This window comes from Ceratosolen solmsi, unplaced genomic scaffold (genome assembly GCF_000503995.2).
Source record: "Ceratosolen solmsi marchali unplaced genomic scaffold, CerSol_1.0 scaffold35, whole genome shotgun sequence".
NCBI classification, from domain to species: domain Eukaryota; kingdom Metazoa; phylum Arthropoda; class Insecta; order Hymenoptera; family Agaonidae; genus Ceratosolen; species Ceratosolen solmsi.
Window position 1 is genome coordinate 2,251,498 of NW_011948423.1, and position 21,631 is coordinate 2,273,128.

A 21,631-nucleotide genomic window follows, 5' to 3' on the forward strand; every position below is an offset into this window, starting at 1 on the left:
CCATAATCGCCTCCCTATTGTCAGCTAACAAAGCTGTGGCGTAGATTTTTAAGGCAGACGCACCATGATAGAGGCGCAACTCAGCCATGAGATATTTTTCAGCCAAAACTGAGTCACTCGAGCAATCGCACACACTTTCAGCAGAGCCGATACTGAAGGTACACTCAACAGATTTATACTAAATCGAGTTTACACATACTATGTGCCCCGAGCATGAAGCTGTTGCAGGACTTTCTCACCCTTCCACACCACAAGACAGCTTGGAGGAGACGAGCAATCAAGCTACCACCATGTGCCACTACACGAAGAAGTGACTTACGACCTCTCACTTCTCAGTATAGTACTTCACCACCAAGGGCACTGCATCAAGAGGAACCGGAGTGCATGCTAACACCGCGTGACGGCCACCCAAGATCTCAACGCAAGATCTCAACGATTCACATCATCAACTTAGAGAATCATTATAGTGTAGTTGTAATTCAACGCAATAAACAGCACGACACACAGATTTGTTAAACATTCAATTACAATATTTATACAAAGTATTATTCTAAAATAAATCCACTATCTTGTACACTCAATATGAATGTACTCGAGTAACGAAAGCTTAATCAAATATCGATGATATTGCCATATAAAAATTGAAGGTTTCGAGTAAAAAAAATCCATATAAAAAATCATTTGGCATTTCTCATTGAATAAATCAATTAATTGCGATTAATAAAGCAATTAATCTCATTTATTTCATTTTATATACTTATCGTTTTTAAGAATTTCCAATAAAAATAAATCTGTACAAATATGCTCAATGAATGATTCGAAGAACGTGTAAATCTATGTTTTACATGTTTTTAGGAATAAAAATAATAACATTCCAATATATGTATAATAATTTACTATTTATTATTATTATTATTATTATTAATTTTTTTTTTTTTTTAACACACAATTAAAACGAAATTTACATAATCTTCGTGATATTTATTTTTCGAATAGTAGAAACATATATTTTATTTTAGTCAACATATTTTCTGTGTATTAAGGATCTGAAAATTATAAAAACTGTTATAATATAATTACATTTATATAAAATTAATCAAGCATGTTAAATATCATATTTTTCATAAAAAAATATTTTTCCCTCTAAATTTCGATGCACATTTGTTAATTCATTTTGATATAAATTCAAGTTTTGTTTAAATTAAGGCTTGATAATCGGCCTATTAGATATATTTATGACTTGTTTTTTCTCGAATAAACAAAATATTGAAAATTAATTTTGAATAAAAATATAAATGTAATATTTATTCAAGAAATTTAAAATAATGCTTATAATTCATATCATTCGTTCTTATTTTATTGTATATATATTATTATTTAAATTTAATTTTCAATTTACATTTTTTACGTACAATTTATCATAAAATGCAATATCCAAAATAAAGATTTCATTAAATATTATTGATCTCTTTACAAGGACGCAAAACCATTGTTGCAAATTTTTTTTTTTTTTTTTTTTTTTTTTTTTTTTTTTATGGACAGTGAAAATTTATGTCCTTATAAGAAAAGCAAAAATCACAAAAGAACTTTTAATTTACAGAGTACATGCACATAAAAATTATTCATGCTAAGTACAGATTTATTACTGCCCCGTAATTACTTAAATTTATGCTGAGCGTATGCTTATAAATTCAATAAAAAATATATATTATTTTCAACCATAAAAAACTAATAAGTTTTATTTTTATTATGTGTATGAATTTTAGTTATTCCAATGATTTACTGCGAGCACACATTAAACTATATAAGTAATGTGTTTTTAGTATGATTCATATGTTAAAAATTATGTCACGTTTGTATAAAAATGAGATGTATTATATTCAAAATTACATATGTCAATTTCTCACTCTTTTATACAGACGTTAAATAAAAATGCTAAGCTTATTTCTCGGAGAAATGGAAAAACTCGTTGCTTCACGGTATGTAATGTAACTTTGGTTCACGCATCTTCGCTCGACGCCACAGCTTTTTCAATGCAATGTAAAAGAAAAATGTATTCAACAACTTGTCAAAAAGTACTTTTATTTGCTCTACATGTCACTTATATTCGTTTAATAACTTTAATTCGCTTATGCCAATAAAATTTAAACACATTTATAAAAGCATACTAAGACTCAAAGAACACGTCAATTAGACTCATCTCATCTCCAAAGAAATGCTTTCGCCGTCGACTTTCCCTCTCTTCCCTGAACAATTCCGCAATACTCGATCGATCGAATGGCTCGGTACTCTCGAGTTTAAGTAGCAACGCGTCCATGTCGTTGGCAAAAAGCGCGCCTATGCTCTCGTACCTCAGCAATTTAGGTGTTCGCTGCTCGACGAGACGACCTAAGTATCGGGCGACGTTCACCTGGCCGGCGATTTCTCGTCCTCCTGAACATTTAAGTCGACACACCGCTGAATCGTCTCCAATACTCCAGATGAGAACGAGGATAAGCTCTGGCAAGGAGTTGTCGAGGTCACCCGGACCCAATACGTCGTCGTAGAATCCTCGTAAATCGTCGGAAATCATGGATTGGTGCAATGTGGAATGTAAATGAACGGATGTGCGTATAGAAAAAGTTTGTTTTAAAAGGGCCAGAAGAGGTTTGACGAAGTAAGGCGGATACCTCGGGTCACAGAACATTACTATGTCTTCTTTAATGGGTTCTAGAGCTCTCACTGGGACGTTTAGCGAATCATTTACACAAGGTTCGTTGGGCTTTCTCAATTCCGCTGAAATTTCGCATCTGTTAAAAATTCGGATACACAAAACATGAATATTTTTAGTGCCTTACGCATTCCTTTTGTAGGGAAAGGAGTAACTGTTCAAGTAGGTACATTCAGACAACTCTATAATATAACTCAACTAATCATAATATTAAGAGATTCTTTTTATTATAATTGATCAGAATAGTTTTTACAAAGAATAAAAAATATAATAATAGTAAAATAAGTTATTACTTATCGAGACGACATAGTGGATCGTTCTGAACCATTTCTAAGTCAATTTTCGGCCCGACCAGATCTCTTATATTGTTTAGTTTGTATTTTATCATTGTAGGCCTGTTAAAAATAATTGCAATGTTTCATTAAATCATAAAAAAAATTTTTTTACAAATATATCCAAATTAATTGACTATTGAATTGAAAAAAATAATAGAAAATCCATGAAAATTCGATCAAATTTGATCATTTGTTTTTTGGTAGACTTTAATTGGATAGATTTTGGAGTACAATACTTAAAACAAAAAAGTATTTAATTTTCTTAATTCTTGTATTTTTGAAGAATCATAAATAAATCATTATGGATATATTCATAAATTTTCATTTAAGAATCTGAATTTTTGTTTACCTTTCGAGCGATAAGCCCCAAGCGATTACATTGACATTTTCTGGTAAACCCATTGGCAATAACATTTCTGGCCTAAACATACCACTGTTTCCAATTTCGATCCATTTTCCTAAACCCTCGTGAAAACAAAAAATTTCCATACTTGGCTCGGTATATGGATTGTAAGCTGGCTTAAACTCAAGTTTCGTAATACCAAGTTTCTTAAAGAATTCATAAAGAGTACCGATTAAATCACCTAAGGTAAGATTATAATCAGCTATAACACCTTCGACTTGATGAAATTCAGCTAAATGCGTGGCATCTAATGTTTCGTTTCTAAATACTCGATCAATGCTGAAGTATCTTACCGGTTGGAATTCACCCTAAAACAATTAAAACTAATTTAAGAAGCTGAGACTCAAAGATTTTTTCTTTCAATTACATTTTCATTTACATACTTGTTGCATTAATTTATATAACATACGAGCACTGACTGCAGTAGTGTGCGTTCTCAATAAATTTTTTTGGGCTTCCTCAATTTTCCAATCATAGCCATAACCTTGTGAGCCATAGGCACCCTCGCTATGAACTTTTTGAACCCTTTTCAAATAATCTTCAGGAAAAGATGTGCTTACAGCAGGTTCTATGATCGGTAAATATAAATTTTGTTTATGCTGCATTTAATGAAACTACGAAAAGCATAGAATGAGTGTAAAATGTAATTTTCCATACCGGAAATAAAAAAAGTATCGTGGGCATCTCTTGCTGGATGTTGTTGAGGTTGAAATAGGGCATCGAAATTCCAAAACGAACTTTCTACATAATTATTAGTTGGCATTTCTTCGAAACCCATTTCAAGAAATATTTTTCTAAACTCTGAACGAATTTTTAACAATGGATGCAGATGTCCAACTTCTATTACTGTACCACGTGAGTCCAAATTAATAGGCTTAAAATTCTTCCCCTTCCATGCATCGTTAATCAATAAATCGGCAGTTAGATCAGCTTCTGGTTTATCAACCTTAATTGAAAAGTTTGATCCTTTCTCAATTGTCATAACCTTAACAATACTATATTGTAAAATAATTACCAATAGATAAACATTCAAACATTATATTAATATTCTATAACAACAACAACATTCTTACTTTTCCTTAATTAATTTTCGTTTCTTATATTCTTTCTTTAAATCGTCTGACAGCGTTTTCAATTCCTTCAAGTTCTTCTGAATATCATCCGAAATACTATGCACCTTTCTCCTTAGGATAGCATCATTTTTATCCTTCACCAATTCAACCCAAGAGGCAGCAAGAGCCTTGGACAACCCAACTTTGGCATAAGGAACTTTAGCAAGAATATCCGCTTGTCGAATTCCATTCGTGTCGGCAGGAACAGCATTATACACAGCTGCTTCGTGACTACCATGTTCTACCACGTGTTGACCTTCCTCGGTCAAAATCCATTCTTTGCGGCTTTCAATTTGTACATCTATTAACTGGACGTTAAAGATATAATTATTATAATGGGAAAGCAGCTAAGGAAATATATACCAGCACCGTGTAATACAAATCACTTATGAAATAGGATATTTTTTACAATGCACGTTTACAATACGGTGCTACAGCCCGACACTATATATTTATTTGCATGTTTTCACATTCCATGATTACAAATTAATCCTGGAGGTTAAACTAATATACTAAAGTACGTAAAACTAAAGTAAATGATCAAATAATAATAAGCAACTTACATTTTCGAATGCCTGCAAACTTTTGATAGCTCCTACAATCTTCTGATAATCAACATTAAAATATTTTGACAGATTAACAGAATCATCCTTATCATGTTTATCTATATAATCTAGTATTTTCTCCGACAATTCGCTAACCATCGTATTAAATTGTCTAGCAAATCCTTTAATAAAACAAAATATACGCGACGGTAGAAAATTTTTACTAAGGCCACGTGTATTATATCTATGCCAATACCTCAGCACTACAACTACAGTGGCTTCGCATGTATGCGTCCTGCATATTAAATGTCATAAACAATCATTGAATAAAAATAAAATTACAAATCATTTTGCCTCGATATTTTAATACTTTTCTCAATAACGGTAAGAAAATGTCTTTATACTCGCTCGACAATATCCTTGAAAAATAAGATAATCTATTATTAAAATATCAATTGAAGCACAATTTCTTTCACTACTCGCCGGATTCTCTCACTCTCTCTCTCTCTCTCTCTCTCTCTCTCTTTCTCTCTTTCTCTCTCTCCCTGTCTCGCTCGCTCGCTCGCTCTTTCATTCCGCGGATAATTATAGATTTGCACAATTCTAGAGTAAGATTGAAAATTTGTAAAATGTGTAAAGGAATTTGAATGAATTGAATTATTAAGGATATTGAGATCTTTTATGTTTAAATTTATTGACCTTATTACAGGAATTTAACATAATTAATATTTCGTTAAAATAATGAATTTTTTACGCGCTTTCTTCTTGGACAATTTCCTCACAAATTCTATTCTAAGCGGTTATGAATATATATATATATATATATATGCACATTACTCCAATCAACAGACATACGTTAAACAGCGGCGCCATCTAGTTGATGAAACTATAACCAACGTAGGGTAAAGAGAGAGCAGACGTTTGAATACTTTTCTCTTTAAATTGAACAATCGATGAAGAAGGAAAAGTAGTTGTTCTATGCTCCGTTAACGCGTACTAGAATACCAACAATACTTTCCAATACATAATTTTTATTTGTAATAATTATTAATAACGAATGAGAATATGCGGCCAATAAAAAGTACGTATTCGTAAACTTGGCTGAACGGCACTGCCTTCAATTTACCGATTAAATGCAATTATTCATTAATTCTTAAAAAAAATCGCAATGTTATCATTATCATGAACAATTATTTGTAAATTATCTTTGAAATACATTTATGAAATGTTAAAAGTAGACCAGCGGTCTCCTCAACATTCGTAACATTTTCAAATACTTAATCGATAGATATAAGAGCACACGAAAGACGCAAGTGGCTTTTTGTAAGCCAATAATTCGATGATTTAATCTCTTTATGTGCAATAATTAATTGGCAAGCTCGTCTGAAGAGCTGTAAGCTTCATTCGATTAACCAGGAAGTCCCTAGACTCGAGCGAAAGTAGGCATCCACCGAAGCTCGAGTCATCATCGGGACGTGATTTTTTTTCACAATGCGCAGCCTTGATTTCGTTGCATAATTGTAAATTAGGCCAAAAGACTCGTTCCTAAGGTTCCTAAGGTCTAAATCGAGGGTAAAGGCCTGCATTTGAACGAGGGTTGCATTGTAATAAATGAGAGCAAGAAGCCCTTCGTGCAAGGGCATTGCTAAAATTACAAAAGACACGTCGAGAGCCGAATAGACGCAAGTGATGATCGAAGCATCCTCGAACGTAAAATGAGAATTCAAAGATGATGCTTTCAGCACAATGAGCGCGATCGAAGAAATTTCAGTGAAAGAAGTGAAGGCAGCAAATTGTATATGATGCCTCAGTCAATCTTCCTTATCTCCTGCTTTTCAGTTGATTCCATCCTTTTTAATCTATATATACTTCCTCAAAATGCACAAATTATGCAAATTATAGAACCGTCTTTGCTACCTGCATTAAAATCACTAAAAGTGCATTACTTAATAGATAATTTAAGCTAGATAATTAAGACCTCATGCATTTTTAATGCATCTGTGACATTTATGCCTTAAACTACTCGATATAAAGAACTCTTTGATATAAAATAAATCTCAATCGTGATGGAAAACATAATTGACAATATGTCGAGGTTTATTATTATCAGACAATGATTAGAAAGCATTTACGATATTAAAAGTTATTATTCAATTATTATATTTGTTATTAGGATAATCATTGACAATGGTTATCTATTAGCCTTGTCATATTGACTGATACTTGGTAATTTCAACGAATTGATGATATAATGATTCGTGATTAATTTGAGACTAAAATGTTCATGCAAAGTTAATTCCATTCGCCATAAACGGCTGGCAATATAAATTTAAACGAATTTCTAACAGAAACAGATGGAGTTACTTCATTTATTCCTAATATGAGCTACGATGAATCTTTAAAAAATTTAGCCGCAACTCTAATTCAACCAAACATCATTTAAATTTACCAATCTCAATATGAGGTAACAGCGCAATCATTTTATTATCTTTATTTAAGGTAGATAAATTCATATATTTTATTACCGAGGTTTCTTTTTTTTTGTTTTTGTTTTTTGTTATTAATTTCTTTCTCTTCGTAAGAAACTGTTAAATGTCGTGGACCGCTATTGAGATGCCAGTATTTCATACTGATTTTTTATTCTGCTCGCGTGCCGTATAAATAGTCGACGACAGGTAAAACCTCCATGTTTGACTGTTGGAGATGGAGGCTTCCAATATAATTAGATTCGCTTCCGAGAAAATATCAATGCTGCAATTCAAAGGCTTATAAGTTATATAAAAATAACTAAATATAAGAATAACGTAGATACCCTTTTATGAGTGAAAATTACCGTTACTTACCCACGATTAAGTATTAATTCGGCACTTTAATCACTAGTGGATAAATAAATAATGCATACTTGGCAAAATATAAATGATGAACTAAAAAATTGGAAATTTTAAATAGCTTAAAAACTGATTATTTATTTTACTTTTTTTTTCATGTTTGCTAATTACCAATCTGCGGAAAAATTCTTTCACTCCAAGTATGAAGCACTCCTTAGAATTATTAATGACATTACTTATTTATTTGATGAAAAAGCTTGATAAATATTTCATATACGCAATGATTGTGATATATATCATCTAGCTATTTATTATTAAAAATGAAAGCTCCGTATGAAATAAAAGCTTTTCCGCAATGGAATTCTTATAACAAATTAGCCCTTGTTTCTAGGAGTTATCGTTCATTATTTTCTTCCTGTTCATTAAATATATATAGCAAACATAGCTTATATTATTCCGTTCTTTTTAATAAATTAAAAGGTAAATCCATTATTTTCATAAGTAAATCATTATTTTTATTGGATTATAAAGAAAAAATTCTTTTTCAGCGAGCACGCTTAAAAATACGTTAGTCACTGTCGAAAATCTTGAATAATATTCCATACGCAAAATTTTAAAAAATATATCATTTATGAATAATAACACAAATTTAAAAAGAAAATTTCATACACTTAATTTTATTTGCTCTCATAGGTAGATTTGAGAACTCTAAAAATAATTGATTTAATGCATAATTTATTGCTAAAATTATAATACAAACAAGTCCTCGTCGAAATTGAATCGAGCACGTCCGGTTGTTAGAAAAATATTGGTTTGATCGTTTCAATCGGGCGACAATAATATACACACATTCTTGAAATATATGAATAAACCGTACTACTACAAACACGATAACGCATTATGGAAATTTTATATTACGCGTGCATAGATGCTTCTTTGAAATAAATAGAAGTAAAATAAGTATTGATTCATTTACTTAATCATATAATGCAAATCGTAAAAAATAATTTTCCAATTGTATAACATAAATATTACAGCTAAAATATTATATTATTCCTTGACATCAATTAATTACAAATAGCATTATTTTCTTTAATTTCATATGCTTATAAAACGAATGATTAAAAATAATAAATAACGTTTAAACACTTATTGAATATTAAATGCATTAGTTAGTTAAATGTTGAATAATAATATATATTACACGCTTAATTAAATCACGTATTGAATATATATATATATATATATATTTTTTTTTTAATTAATTACAAAATATTAAATTATTGATTCAAATGATCACAATTATTGTTAAAAAAATATATGACAGCTTTCATTCAAAACAATGATATTATTTTTGCCTTCTGGTGGCTATTCGTATCCCGTCCAAATCTGTATTTAGCCAAAAGCCTTTTTGATATCAAAAGCCACTGTCGGTATATTCTAATCTCGATTATAGGATTTTACTTAACAAACTAAAGCTAACTGATATTTTTAGAAATTTAAATCAATTATAAGAAGAAAATTAAATATAAAATAATCCAATGCTTAATACTTTTTTTTTTTAACTGTCCTTATTAGATTTATTATAGCATTGTTTAAATAATTATGACATAAAATTGAAGTTTTCCAAAACAAGATTAAATATTTCTAATAAAGCATATTTGGAAATGTGAAAATGAACGATTGAAATAAATAATAAATAATATATATATATATATATATATATTACTAAGTGAAGTTAATTATATTCTATAATCACAATCACAATATTAAATTTTAATGTAGCGTTTTTGAACTGTCTATTGAAACAAATAGCATTTTATAATAAAAGTTCTGTATTGTGCAAATAAACAAATCAGTCAAGAAATAAAGAGAAATTCTATCTGTGTTTATATATCGAATGGTTTAAAGTAAAATTGAATTAGAAAAATAAAAAATACATAAAGCAAAATTAAATCTTATATGAAAAGTTTAACATAATATTTTATTATTACTTACCAACAATTCGATTATCATTAAAATTTTGTAATAAAATTATTTTCTTCTTCACGGCATTAATAATTACACTTAACTAATATATGCAAAATAAACAAATTAATAATTTAATTCTACATTAAGATTATAAATTTTTTTTTTTTAAATAACTTTATTCGTGCAAATACCACTTATTATATTTTTAATTTTATTTAAATAAATAGCATTATAGCAATAGTGTTTCTATACAAATAGCAAAGCGCTGTAGATTAATAGGAGTAATCAAATGTAACAATTATAAAGGTAACAAAAAGACGTAACATTTTGTATAAATAAATCAAATTCTATTAATAATAAATTAAATTCTGAAACTATAGTTATACGTATGTTTCTTTATATATTAAAAAGTTATATGAATAATAATTTTTATACATTTATATGATTAATTAAATATTAAAATTAAATATTAAATATTAATTATATATTAAAAAGTTATATGAATAATAATTTTTATATATTGATATGATTAATTGAAAAATTAAATATGTAATATATTAAGAATGTTTATAAAACGTATTTTTATAAAAGTTTATGAAAATATTTAAAAAATACTTTTTAACGAGAATTTCATCTAAAATCTTACAAGATTATTATTATCTTAAACATTAAGCATTGATTATTAAATTTGCATTAATACAAATGTATTATAGTAAATGTTTACTTTTCAAAAAAAAAAAAAAAACAGTTATAAATTGTAGTACAAATTATCTAAATAAGATTTTTATTATAAAACTAAAAATATGTTTATTAACATTACGTGAGTATATAAATGATGCTCAAATAAAACATTTATTTCATTGTATATAAATTATTTATGATTATCAATAAATAATTTATATTAAATACAACTTCTGATTAATTTAAAATCATTAAATTTCTTTAATAAAAAATACGATGATAATAAAAATATGTTTATACTTATAGATTTGAATATGTTTGTACTATAATTGATTCCTAATAAATAATAACTGTATTTGTTTTTTTAAATCATTGTAATTCACTTAATGAAAGCTTATTAAAATTGAAATTAACAATATTTCAATTAAAATTTGACAATTAAATTATGAAAGAATTCTAATACTTTCAGAGAAAAAGGAATACAAGTAAAATGTTAAATAAAGAATATCATAAAACTTCTCAAATAGTGATGCAGATACTAGGATTATGGCCTTATCAAAATAAAGCTAAGAAAATGTTTATTCAATGTATTATTTTGTCTATTTTATTATCTTTTTTAATACCACAGGTAAGAAAACTTATAAATAATATATACAAATATATGATTTTAATTAATAATAAATATAAAAAAAAAAATTGTTTTATATTGTTTTACCATGATTTCGTTACATCATATTTAATATTATATATGTTAATTTTTATCATTGATAACAAAATAATAAAAATATATTATGAAATACAGATTTTGATATGTATTTTTAATTATTCATTAAAGCATATCCAAATATTAAAAATTATTTAATAATTGTTGTATGATTATCGAAAGCTTCTATATGATAACATAAATTTCATTTACTTACATGAAAAATAGTTAATATGTAAGTAAATAAATTCCCATTAATTTATTATAAAGCTTATATATTTCAATTAAAATATTCAATAATTTGTTTCATAAATAATAATATCTCATTTCAAGTATAAAATTCAATTTTATGTTTTACACAAAATGTATTAAATTAAATTAAAATATATAATTAAGCAACAACAAAATTAATCTTATAAAAATATCGTTCAAAATACTTCTTTACTATTTTAATGCAATCAACGTTTTTATGTGTTAATCTATTTTACGCAGAAATTCCAAAATTCAATTCCCGAATGTATTGTACATGACTGACTATTAAATTTCTTATACTTTTCAAAAAAAAACTTCAACTATTTCATTCAGTACTCAGTACTATTATTACTTTCTTGTATATACATGTATAGTTTTTCTAATTCAGAAAAAATTTATTTATGGTGAAAAAACTTTATTTATTACAAGTAAAAATTTTAGATAACTTTTTACGATAAATGAGAACTTAATTTTCATCATTTATAATGAAAATAATATCATATTACCACAAATATTATGTATATATGAATTAATATGTGAATTTTATAGACATTAATTATATTTGTACAGATACTGTCATTAAAAAAAGAATGGGGACAAAATTTAATTTTTGCAATTCAAAATATCTGTTCGATAATATTTGCATTCATTGTTATCTATAAATATGGAATGATAATCATAAACAGTTCAAAAGTATGTTGCCAACCAAAATAAATTATACAATTTTCATGCAATTAAATTTCTATTTGAAAAATTAATACTCACTGAAGACATCATCTCAATGGCGCGTAATTTATTGATATTTTCTCAAATTAACTTAAAGGTCACTCAATAACAAAGTTTGAACAATCATTTATTATACTAAACTTTAAAATATATGACTAAGTTAAGGCTCTAATAGTATTTTGTTGTAGAGTATTAAGATTTATGATTCGTTAAAATGTACGAGTGATATATAATTAGTTTTCAAAATATAATATAATATGTTTCAATTAGGGATTTAATATAGAAAATTTGCATTATCAAATAATAATCATTAACAAAAAATTTATTAACAGATAGATTTATTGTTTTGTAAAATAAATCAAATGTATAAAGATATAATAGAAAAGGATGAGCTTAATTTAATGGATAAACGTTTAGAAAAAGGAAATTTTTCAATCTCACTATATATTGGTAACTATAAAACATCGTTTTAATGTTATATAATGACATGAAAATAAATACATTACACAAATGACGCAATATATAAATCAAATTTTTATCCAGTGTATACACATTTTAGTACAATAATTTGGATTATAATACCAATTGTACCACGTATTATAAATGTTATATTTACACATGCTAATTGTACATATCCTAAAATGCATATTATCTCTTTCAAATATGTATTCTTCAAACAAAAGGACTACTTTTACATATGCTATTTTCACACTATAATCATTGACGTAACTACGTGTCTTATATTTTCTTGCGCAATCATAATATTTTTCTACACTGTCGCTATTAATTGTGGCTTATTCGATATTGTATGGCAAGTTATTATCATAATCGATTCACAAATACGACTTTCTATATGCACACGTACACACGCGCGCGCGCGCACATACACATCTTTTAAAGAATCTAATACACTGTTATATTTAAAAATTGTATAAATGTAAGTATCAATTTCGAGATTTAAACACTACCGAACATGTAAAATTAATATAAAAAACGATTTTATCTATAATGTAATCGATATTTTTTAATACACTCCTAGCTGTAAATCTTTTTTATACTATAATAATCTCGGATGATATATTTAATTTAATTTAAAAAATAAGATTGATCATATGGTTGTACCGAGTAATGGCTTAAGAGAATAATTCGATGTTAGCAATTATATAATAATTATTACTTTGCTATTATATTTTATCATTACGTGGTTGAAAATAGCCCTTTAAATTATTACTAGTCATTTGCTTTTACAATTAAATTTATTATTATATTATTATGAAATTAAATATTGTATGTTATGAATGTATTATGTTAATATCATAGAAAATCTTTTTTCTTAATTATATAATGAAACATAATCATTGCAAATTCTTGAAATTATTTGCTATTACAATACAATTATATAATTATTTATTTATGAAACTGTATTATAAATTTTCACTATAATTATACCAATTCAAATTATTCATATATATATATATATAACTATTCTAAAAATACAAAGTTTGTAGAGGCATTTCATAGTATAGTAAAGGCTCATAGATGCATATTTATAAAATTAATAATCTACATTTAAACACAGAATAAATTTAGCGAAGAGTTCTCTAAGAAACTTAATTCCCCAAAACAATTAATCTAAATTCATAGTTCTATGTGTAAACTATAAAAAGTTTAAATAATGGAAAATGTTGAATTTGTACAATTATAATAAAATTTATTCTATTCAAATAGTGTACGCTAAAGTTATATAATGCAATTCGAAATGAAGATCTATAATTTTTTTTAAATATACTTAAAGTATTTGTTATAATATTTTTCAAAAAAAAAAATAATTTTCGACTTCAAACGGTTGTTGACAGTGAGCTTCATAATAGTTTAGTTTTTATGAAAAAAAGATTAAGACAATTTAGGAAACAGTTTATGATAATGCTCACAAAAATAATGCAATTGTTTCAATTTTTAATATAAAAATACTATTTATACAACACAAAAAAAAACACAAATAAACAAATATAAAAATGGAATATTGCCTAATTTGAAAAAAAAATTTGGTATTATTTTTTCTAAATATAATAAATTCTAATACTAAAAAGTAATTAAATAATATAAAACCTAATACTATTATCGATTTTACCGTAAATAATTATTAAAACTTATTGAATTTAAGTAACAATTCAAAAGATTTGTCAACGTATTTAATATTATGTAACTATAAAAATTATTCTTTTGTATGATCATTAAAAAATATCTATTAATGTGAATTGAAACTACTGAAAAGCAAAATATCAATAAAGATTACCATTGCAAAATAAAACTATGTTTAATACTTTTATCAAAAAAAATAATAATTACTTTAGATAAACATATCATCTATCTGTAGAGAAAGAAAGATTGTTTAAAACATTATACATTATACATTATTAAACATAATAGGTTTTTTTTAATGTTTTTAATGTGTTTCAAACTATTATCATAAATATATTCACTACCACAGCATTGTAATTTACAGTAACTCGGCAAACTTGTAACTTTTTATATTTTTTAGATTATTTTTTAGATTTTTACTAGTAACTTTACGACAAATAAATTTTTTTAATAAAATACATTTAGTTTAATAAAAATGAAAATTTTTATTTGATTGATTTATACATTTTATTTTCTTCTAGTCTTAAGATAAAAAATATAGAAAAAGCTTCCAAGACAAGAAATTTAGCCATTCAGTTTGAATGCTGTAAATTATATAAAGAGTTTTGAGAAAAATTGTTTCAATACACAATGAATCGATCAAGTATGTGAAATTAACATCAACTAAATATTCTAATTTTCTTTTATTAATTATATCATATATTATTGCAGTTATACACATTTATTAAGCAATATTTTTGGTAGTAATTTTTTATTTGAATTAATTTTGGTTAGTTTTGTATTAGGGATCTTAACCCCTTATGTAAGTAAATACATCGAGTACTTCATGTTTCGTATTAATTTATAATAATGTAATTATCTAAGTTACTGATTAAGTTTGATGTTGTTATTATATTATAATGAGTATATATATATATATATATATATATAAATTAACTGGGAACATGAAACAATTTTCAGCTCACAATATTACGCAATGATCCATTTGCTTTTCTTCGATGTGTGTTACTAATATTTGCAATTTTTGTTCACATAGGATGTATCAGTTTCATCGGACAACAAATTATTGATACTAGTGAACAAATATTCAATTCAATGTATGTTTAAAATTGTTTACGATTAAAAAATTTTATATATGCATATTGATTTTTAAATATTATTTAATTTAGCTTTATGTAATATTTATATATTATATATTATTATATTTTGGAAAATGGAAAAATGAAGAAAATTAAAAAAATTAAAAAAAAAATGGAAAAATAATATATTATTATATAATATTTATATAATAATAAAGCTTTGTGCCATATTTCTCCATATTTATAAAGTTTTATTTATATTATACAATAGTGATTTTATTATTTTAATTTTTGGATTTCGTATCACATAGTTGCTTACATATTTATGTGCTTAATACGATCAAACATTATGCTTTTTCTGGCGTTATTTCGATAAATAAAATATCGTTTAATCTTATAATAAAAAAATATATGATTTTATAAACGAAAAAATAGATTTATGCGATATTTCACTAATTATATTTCTTTTCGTACCTTTCGTTCATCAATATTTCTTAATCACATAAAAATTGAGTTCTTTGACACAATAATTACTGAAAGCTTATTTCTCGTTTTAGCTATAAATCATTACGAACTACTCTAAGTAAGTTAGTAATTTATTTTACGGAAGAAAGTTTGTTACTACATCTTCGTAATTTTTTAATCAAATTACAACACAATTCCTTGTACTGTATAATAAACTTTTATATGATACATCTCCTTAAATATTTGTTATTTTTGTAGATAGACATAATTCGTGGTGAAAAGACAATGTTATAACACAGTTACTTTGAATAAAAACTTGATAGTTTCTTAATTTAATTGCCTTTGTACAGAAAATTTACGAAATAATTAGAAAAAAATTCTAGACAATATTGATGTATAATATAACAATATCATAAATAATTGATCGAAGTTTTTTTTAATAAAAAAATACTATTTGACGATTGATTTTAAAAAATATAAAAAATTATTGTCGTCATGATACATTAACAATATTAACGAATGTATAATAATGTATTATTTATAATAACCATTTATAAGCTTGTTAAATTAAAAAAATCAAATTTTTTGCTGTTACTTTTGCGAATGGTTTATTCTAACAAATAAGGAAAAAATATTTTTAAAATTAATCATGATTCGCTCGATACATCCATGTACAGTAAAAATTATCAAAGTATCTCCACTTTCGTTTAAAACATTTGGAAAAGTAATTGTAGTTTACAATCAATATAAAACATTAAATAAATATTTATCGTTTCTTAAATGCTATTTTTGTAATCTTGTAGATTTTAAATACCTCGATGTTTTTGGCATACATCGCCGTTTATTTTTTTTGTTTTTTTTTTTTTCAATAATGTAATATTACATATGTACAAGTTACTATTATAATATATAGATGATAATATATAAATTAATAATATTGGTGTGGTTACTTTACTAATAAATTTAGAAAGTAAATTAGTAGTTTTCATCAAAGAAAAAAGTACCCGATAATTATATACATAATATTAAAATTTATCTCCAAAATATGCTTTAATAACATATGATTTGATTGATTAGTATTAATTAAATTATTAAATATAAAGTTGATAATCTAAGAGCTGACTAGTTTTTATTTAAGCTATTTTTAATTTAATCAATAATAGCTAATTCCAATTTGCAATTTGTATAACAATAAATGTTCAATTTCTTAAATCAATTATTAATTTGAGATTATTTATATTATATATAAATTACTTTCTATATAAATATTAAATATGAATGCAATACATCATCTTAATAATTAAATATTAATAAGAATATAATGAAGAGCTTCATATTTAATTCATAAGCACTGATAATTAAATGAAATGCTTATAATATGAATAATCTAATATAATGGCTTAAGCAAAATTAAAATTAATTCTACATGTTTAAAGTGAAGAGAATTTACAAGTATTTAAGAATTCAGTAAAAAGTGCACGAAAACTTTATTACGTTGCAACATTATTAATCTCTATAGATTTATTAAAATAGCTTTATTAAATTTCATAGCCATAAAATTTTTGTTATATGTGCGAGTATTGAAAAATCGAGCAAACGATTTATGAAAATTTATTCGTCTATGCCTTGTATTTCACGTTTTTATATTCATTAAAAGAACCTCCATCTACGGCATCTACACACTTATCACCAATAAGTACTTCACTGTTACATTCCAAAAATTGACATTATAATATTCAGTTATTACATTTATAAAACATAATAACGTAAAATAATTCTATTCCTAATGAATAATATAAAATGAAGGGAAATTTTTTTTTTTTGTTTTTTTTTGTTTTTTTTTTACATTTAATTTCATAATTTACCAATTTAAATTCATAATGCGTCTAGCAAATTATGGTATGGCTAACAAAAACACATTGTCAAGCACAAAATGCCTATTGTAAATTAACTCTAAAACCTAATCATAGAGCAATTCAACGAGTCATTCGGAAATCCGTTTTGCCCGTCTCCTTTCTATAGGTTTGTGTTTTACTTGGGTGTTTGTAGTCGTTGCACTGGCATTATAGAGAAAACGGCAACTTTATCCAAGAATTTGTACATAGAAAATCCTTTTTATATCAATTTCTTTAACAGCTTGTCTTTTCTAGTCTTAATAATCATGATAAGTCAAATGTCATTTCAACAATATATTTACAAAGTATAATAAAGAAAGTGTTGAGGTGGCTTTATTTATTTTCTAACCAATAAGTTTTGATAACAATCAGACGATGGAAGAATCAGTTTTAATGATAAATTCTACGACTGAAAATGATGTAGGTATACGTATATTTTGCGAAATTTCATTGCTGCGCTTTATTTAGAATGCTAATATTAAAGAAATTGTTCTGGTGTATGCTGCAAATGTAAAAACATGGCTTTTATTTTTTTTTTTTTAATAATTTTAGGATACATCGATGTCAAGGTTAACACTCGAAAATGCAGCAGACAACAGTAATGAAACTAAAAGCAATATCAATAAGATTAATAACGATGAATCAAATTCTAATATTGAGGAGCGCTATAATAAAGTAAAATTAAATCTAATTTTCTTATTGAAGCTTACTTAGAAGATTCTGACAAATTTCTGACAAATAACATTTTAATTATAGCTTAGAGGTTTTGCTGTTAAACTTAAGAAGAAAGTATCAGATTTAATGGATCAAACCCAATTATTGGAATCAGAAAATCAAAGGCTTAACAATGACAAAGAAGAATTATTAAGTAAGATACTTCGTATGTCCGATAGTGCCAAAAAACTACAGGTATAATAAATTAAAAAATTAAAATAAAATATAAGAATATAAATATAAGTATGTCGTATGGAAAATTGATGAAGGTTTATTTGGTAGCACTGTTGCATTTAGAAAATGTCTTATTAATAATAATATGGTAAGCGATTGTGGGTATTGAATTTTAACATTTATTAAAATAAATACATAATATATCTTTAAGAAGTAGAAGATATTTATATGATAGTTATTCATTTTTCTGCTATCTATTGATTATTAAGGTTATTTACAAGCATTTATTTACGATACACTTTTATGCTTAAATTGAAGTTTGGTATATTGTAATAATTTCATACATAATTATATACAATTCAGTATTTTCATACAAAATATTTTTATTTAGACCATACAATCTCAATACGATAAGCTTCAAGATGATATTGAATTGGTGAAAAATGAAAATAAAAGACTGATAAAACGTATAGAAAGTATTGTTTTAGAAAATGATTCGCATAAAGATACAATTAACAAAGAAAAAAAAGAAGTAGCCCAACTGACCGCTAAAATTACTTGCCTTTTAGAAGAAAAAACAAAATTTGAGACCACGTGCGAACAATTAGAAAAAAAAATAAAAGATTTAAATAAAGAAATTAAAGCTGAATCGATGGTACGACATCAGAAAGCCAAGGAATGCGAAGATTTGAAAAATTCTTTGGAAACAGAAATAAGGACGCATAAATCAACTCGTACGCTCTTAGATGATATGAAACATAATCGAACAAGTAATAATGTATTATCCTTAGAAGTGGCTAATTACGAGGTATTTGTTTTATCGTTCATTATTGTTTAACTATGTCTAGTTTAACTATGGTGTTAAAGTTTAGTGTTAAAATTAGTTTTTATTATGTATTGTGTGAGACAATTTTTTATTTTTTTCTCATAGAAAAGTATCGAAACTATAAAGACAAAACTTGATGAGGAAACCAATGAAAGAATCAATTTAGAAGCAACGGTAAACCAACATTTAGAAACTATCGAAGTTCTTACTACTCGAATAACTGAACTTCAAAATTCTTGTATAACTAAAACCAACCATATCACTTCGCTTGAACTCAAAAATCAAACATTAGAATCAGACTTGAGCGAAGCAAAACTTGAAATTGCTAAAACTCTAAAAGATAAAGAAAGCTTTGCTAGAGATTCTAAAAATTTAGAAACTTCTAAACAAAATCTAGAAGCAAAAGTTGAGTTACTTTCATCGGAAATAATTAAATTAGAAGAAGATAGCAAGTAAATAAATATTTAAAGACTAAATATGTATTGAAAAATTTAGCTATTATTGCAATTAATATTCATAATATTACGTATTATAAACTTATAATTGTTATAATCTCAATGAACTTTAATTTGCAATCATAAAATAAAATAGAAGCTAATTTTATTTCTTTATAATTACTATGTATATTATTCTCTATACATTGTATTTTTCTTTATTTTTTTTTTTTTATTATTTTTTTTTTTTTACTTCAGGATGCGTATTAAAGCATTTCAAAGTCACGTCGACGAATTAAAACGTGAAACTTTTGAATTAAATTTAACTCTGGAGAATAGTACAAAAGAAACGAGTATTTTACAAGAAGAATTTGAAAATTACAAATTACGAGCCCAAAGTGTTCTTCTTAAAGCGAAAACCGTCCCTACCAATGACTTGGAAGAAGAGGTTGAAGATTGTAAGCAGCAAATTTCCATCATAACCGAAAAGTGCGAAAATTATAAAGAAAAAACTGAATCCTTAATGAAAGAAATTACGTTATTACAAAGTGAGGTAAATCGTACGAGCGCTAATGAAGAAGCGTTGGTTATAAAATTATCAAAATTAAGGCAAGAATCAGTTGCTTTAATAGATAAATACAAGAACCAAGAAATTGAAATGCAAAAATTGCAAATTAATCACGAGAAAGCAATAGATAATTTAAAAATCAAGCACGAGGTAAATTATTAAAATATATTCAAAATATACTATAAGATTAAATGACATTAAATATAATAATAATGAATTTAGGAGGAAATGCATAATATTAAAAAGGAACACGAAGAAGAAATTAAAAATATAAATCTGAAAGCTGTTTCGAATTCTGTAATAAATACAGAATCAACGACTGACGAAACCATACCGCCAATTATAATTCCAGAACCACCTCCGCCACTTATTGGAAGGGAAGAATGCGAAGTATATTCTCATTTTATAATTACAAAACAACAGAATTACGTGATTTTCGACAAAAATGTACCATTATTTTCTTTTACATTCTTATCAGGGCTCAGAAAATACAGAATCTTTACATCAAACGACAAAAAATACCGAACGTAATCAAAGAAGAATAATAGCACCTGAACTACCAATGAGAAATGCCATTACACCGTTAGATCAACTATTAGAATTTCCTTTCGACGAACATGAAGTTGTATCGAGAGCTCCTGAAAACAACTCCGAGGTGACAATTTACAAAAATCGTGTGAAATATTTGACCGAACTTCTGGCAGATGCCGAAAGAGATATAGCAAAACTTACTCAACTCAATCAGTTACTTAAAGAGGATATTCGCAGACAAAAGCGATACGTTGAAAGAGAGAAAGAAGCAGTCAATTTTGAGTACCTGAAAAATGTTGTTCTTAAAGTGTGTACAAGTAAAGAATTTTAATATTACCGAATTAAAATAATTGTATTGCTAAATATTCACTTTTGTTTTTGTAGTTTGTAACATTAGAGAATCGGGATGAACGTAGTCGATTGGTTCCAGTTCTTGATACTATTCTTAAACTAAGTCCCGAAGAGACACATAAGTTGAATGAAATTGTTTCGTCAACTGGTGGTGGTAAGTTACACAAAATATAATTTTAATGTAAA

The 21,631-nt window shown here is 25.9% G+C and overlaps 3 protein-coding genes across 3 annotated transcripts; 2 read left to right on the forward strand and 1 right to left on the reverse strand.

The window, feature by feature from the left end:
* Positions 1 to 2,112: 2,112 nt before the first annotated feature.
* On the reverse strand, positions 2,113 to 5,585 carry alpha-PheRS (phenylalanine--tRNA ligase alpha subunit). Its single transcript, XM_011499479.1, has 7 exons — positions 5,124 to 5,585; positions 4,522 to 4,868; positions 4,106 to 4,443; positions 3,832 to 4,016; positions 3,395 to 3,756; positions 3,004 to 3,105; positions 2,113 to 2,789 (listed from the first exon to the last, which is right to left on the reverse strand). The coding sequence occupies exons 1-7, from the start codon at positions 5,262 to 5,264 to the stop codon at positions 2,168 to 2,170; spliced, it is 2,097 nt and encodes a 698-aa protein (XP_011497781.1). The 5' UTR covers positions 5,265 to 5,585; the 3' UTR covers positions 2,113 to 2,167.
* A 5,490-nt stretch (positions 5,586 to 11,075) lies between these two features.
* On the forward strand, positions 11,076 to 17,035 carry LOC105362383 (uncharacterized). Its single transcript, XM_011499822.1, has 5 exons — positions 11,076 to 11,172; positions 15,194 to 15,241; positions 15,445 to 15,504; positions 16,543 to 16,676; positions 17,030 to 17,035. The coding sequence occupies exons 1-5, from the start codon at positions 11,076 to 11,078 to the stop codon at positions 17,033 to 17,035; spliced, it is 345 nt and encodes a 114-aa protein (XP_011498124.1).
* Positions 17,036 to 17,852: 817 nt separating this feature from the next.
* On the forward strand, positions 17,853 to 21,631 carry LOC105362130 (GRIP and coiled-coil domain containing 185 kDa). The gene is made up of 9 exons (XM_011499480.1): positions 17,853 to 18,267; positions 18,400 to 18,522; positions 18,604 to 18,756; positions 19,127 to 19,543; positions 19,667 to 20,013; positions 20,254 to 20,713; positions 20,786 to 20,953; positions 21,042 to 21,401; positions 21,479 to 21,631. Exons 1-9 carry the CDS (start codon positions 18,223 to 18,225, stop codon positions 21,617 to 21,619), a joined length of 2,214 nt encoding a protein of 737 aa, XP_011497782.1. The 5' UTR covers positions 17,853 to 18,222; the 3' UTR covers positions 21,620 to 21,631.

Bases quoted from the DNA above. Each gene is read 5' to 3' on its own strand.
- alpha-PheRS (XM_011499479.1), bottom strand. From the start codon at position 5,264: ATGGTTAGCGAATTGTCGGAGAAAATACTAGATTATATAGATAAACAT. The intron at 3,757-3,831 runs GTATGTAAATGA...TAATTGTTTTAG, and splicing joins TATATAAATTAATGCAACAA to GGTGAATTCCAACCGGTAAG. The intron at 3,106-3,394 runs GTAAACAAAAAT...TATTTTTAACAG, and splicing joins TGGGGCTTATCGCTCGAAAG to GCCTACAATGATAAAATACA.
- LOC105362383 (XM_011499822.1), top strand. From the start codon at position 11,076: ATGTTAAATAAAGAATATCATAAAACTTCTCAAATAGTGATGCAGATA. The intron at 11,173-15,193 runs GTATTATTTTGT...GTTTTGTATTAG, and splicing joins TAAGAAAATGTTTATTCAAT to GGATCTTAACCCCTTATGTA. The intron at 15,505-16,542 runs TGTATGTTTAAA...AAATTTTTTGCT, and splicing joins TGAACAAATATTCAATTCAA to GTTACTTTTGCGAATGGTTT.
- LOC105362130 (XM_011499480.1), top strand. From the start codon at position 18,223: ATGGAAGAATCAGTTTTAATGATAAATTCTACGACTGAAAATGAT. The intron at 20,014-20,253 runs GTAAATAAATAT...TTTTTACTTCAG, and splicing joins AAATTAGAAGAAGATAGCAA to GATGCGTATTAAAGCATTTC. The intron at 20,954-21,041 runs GTATATTCTCAT...CATTCTTATCAG, and splicing joins TTGGAAGGGAAGAATGCGAA to GGCTCAGAAAATACAGAATC.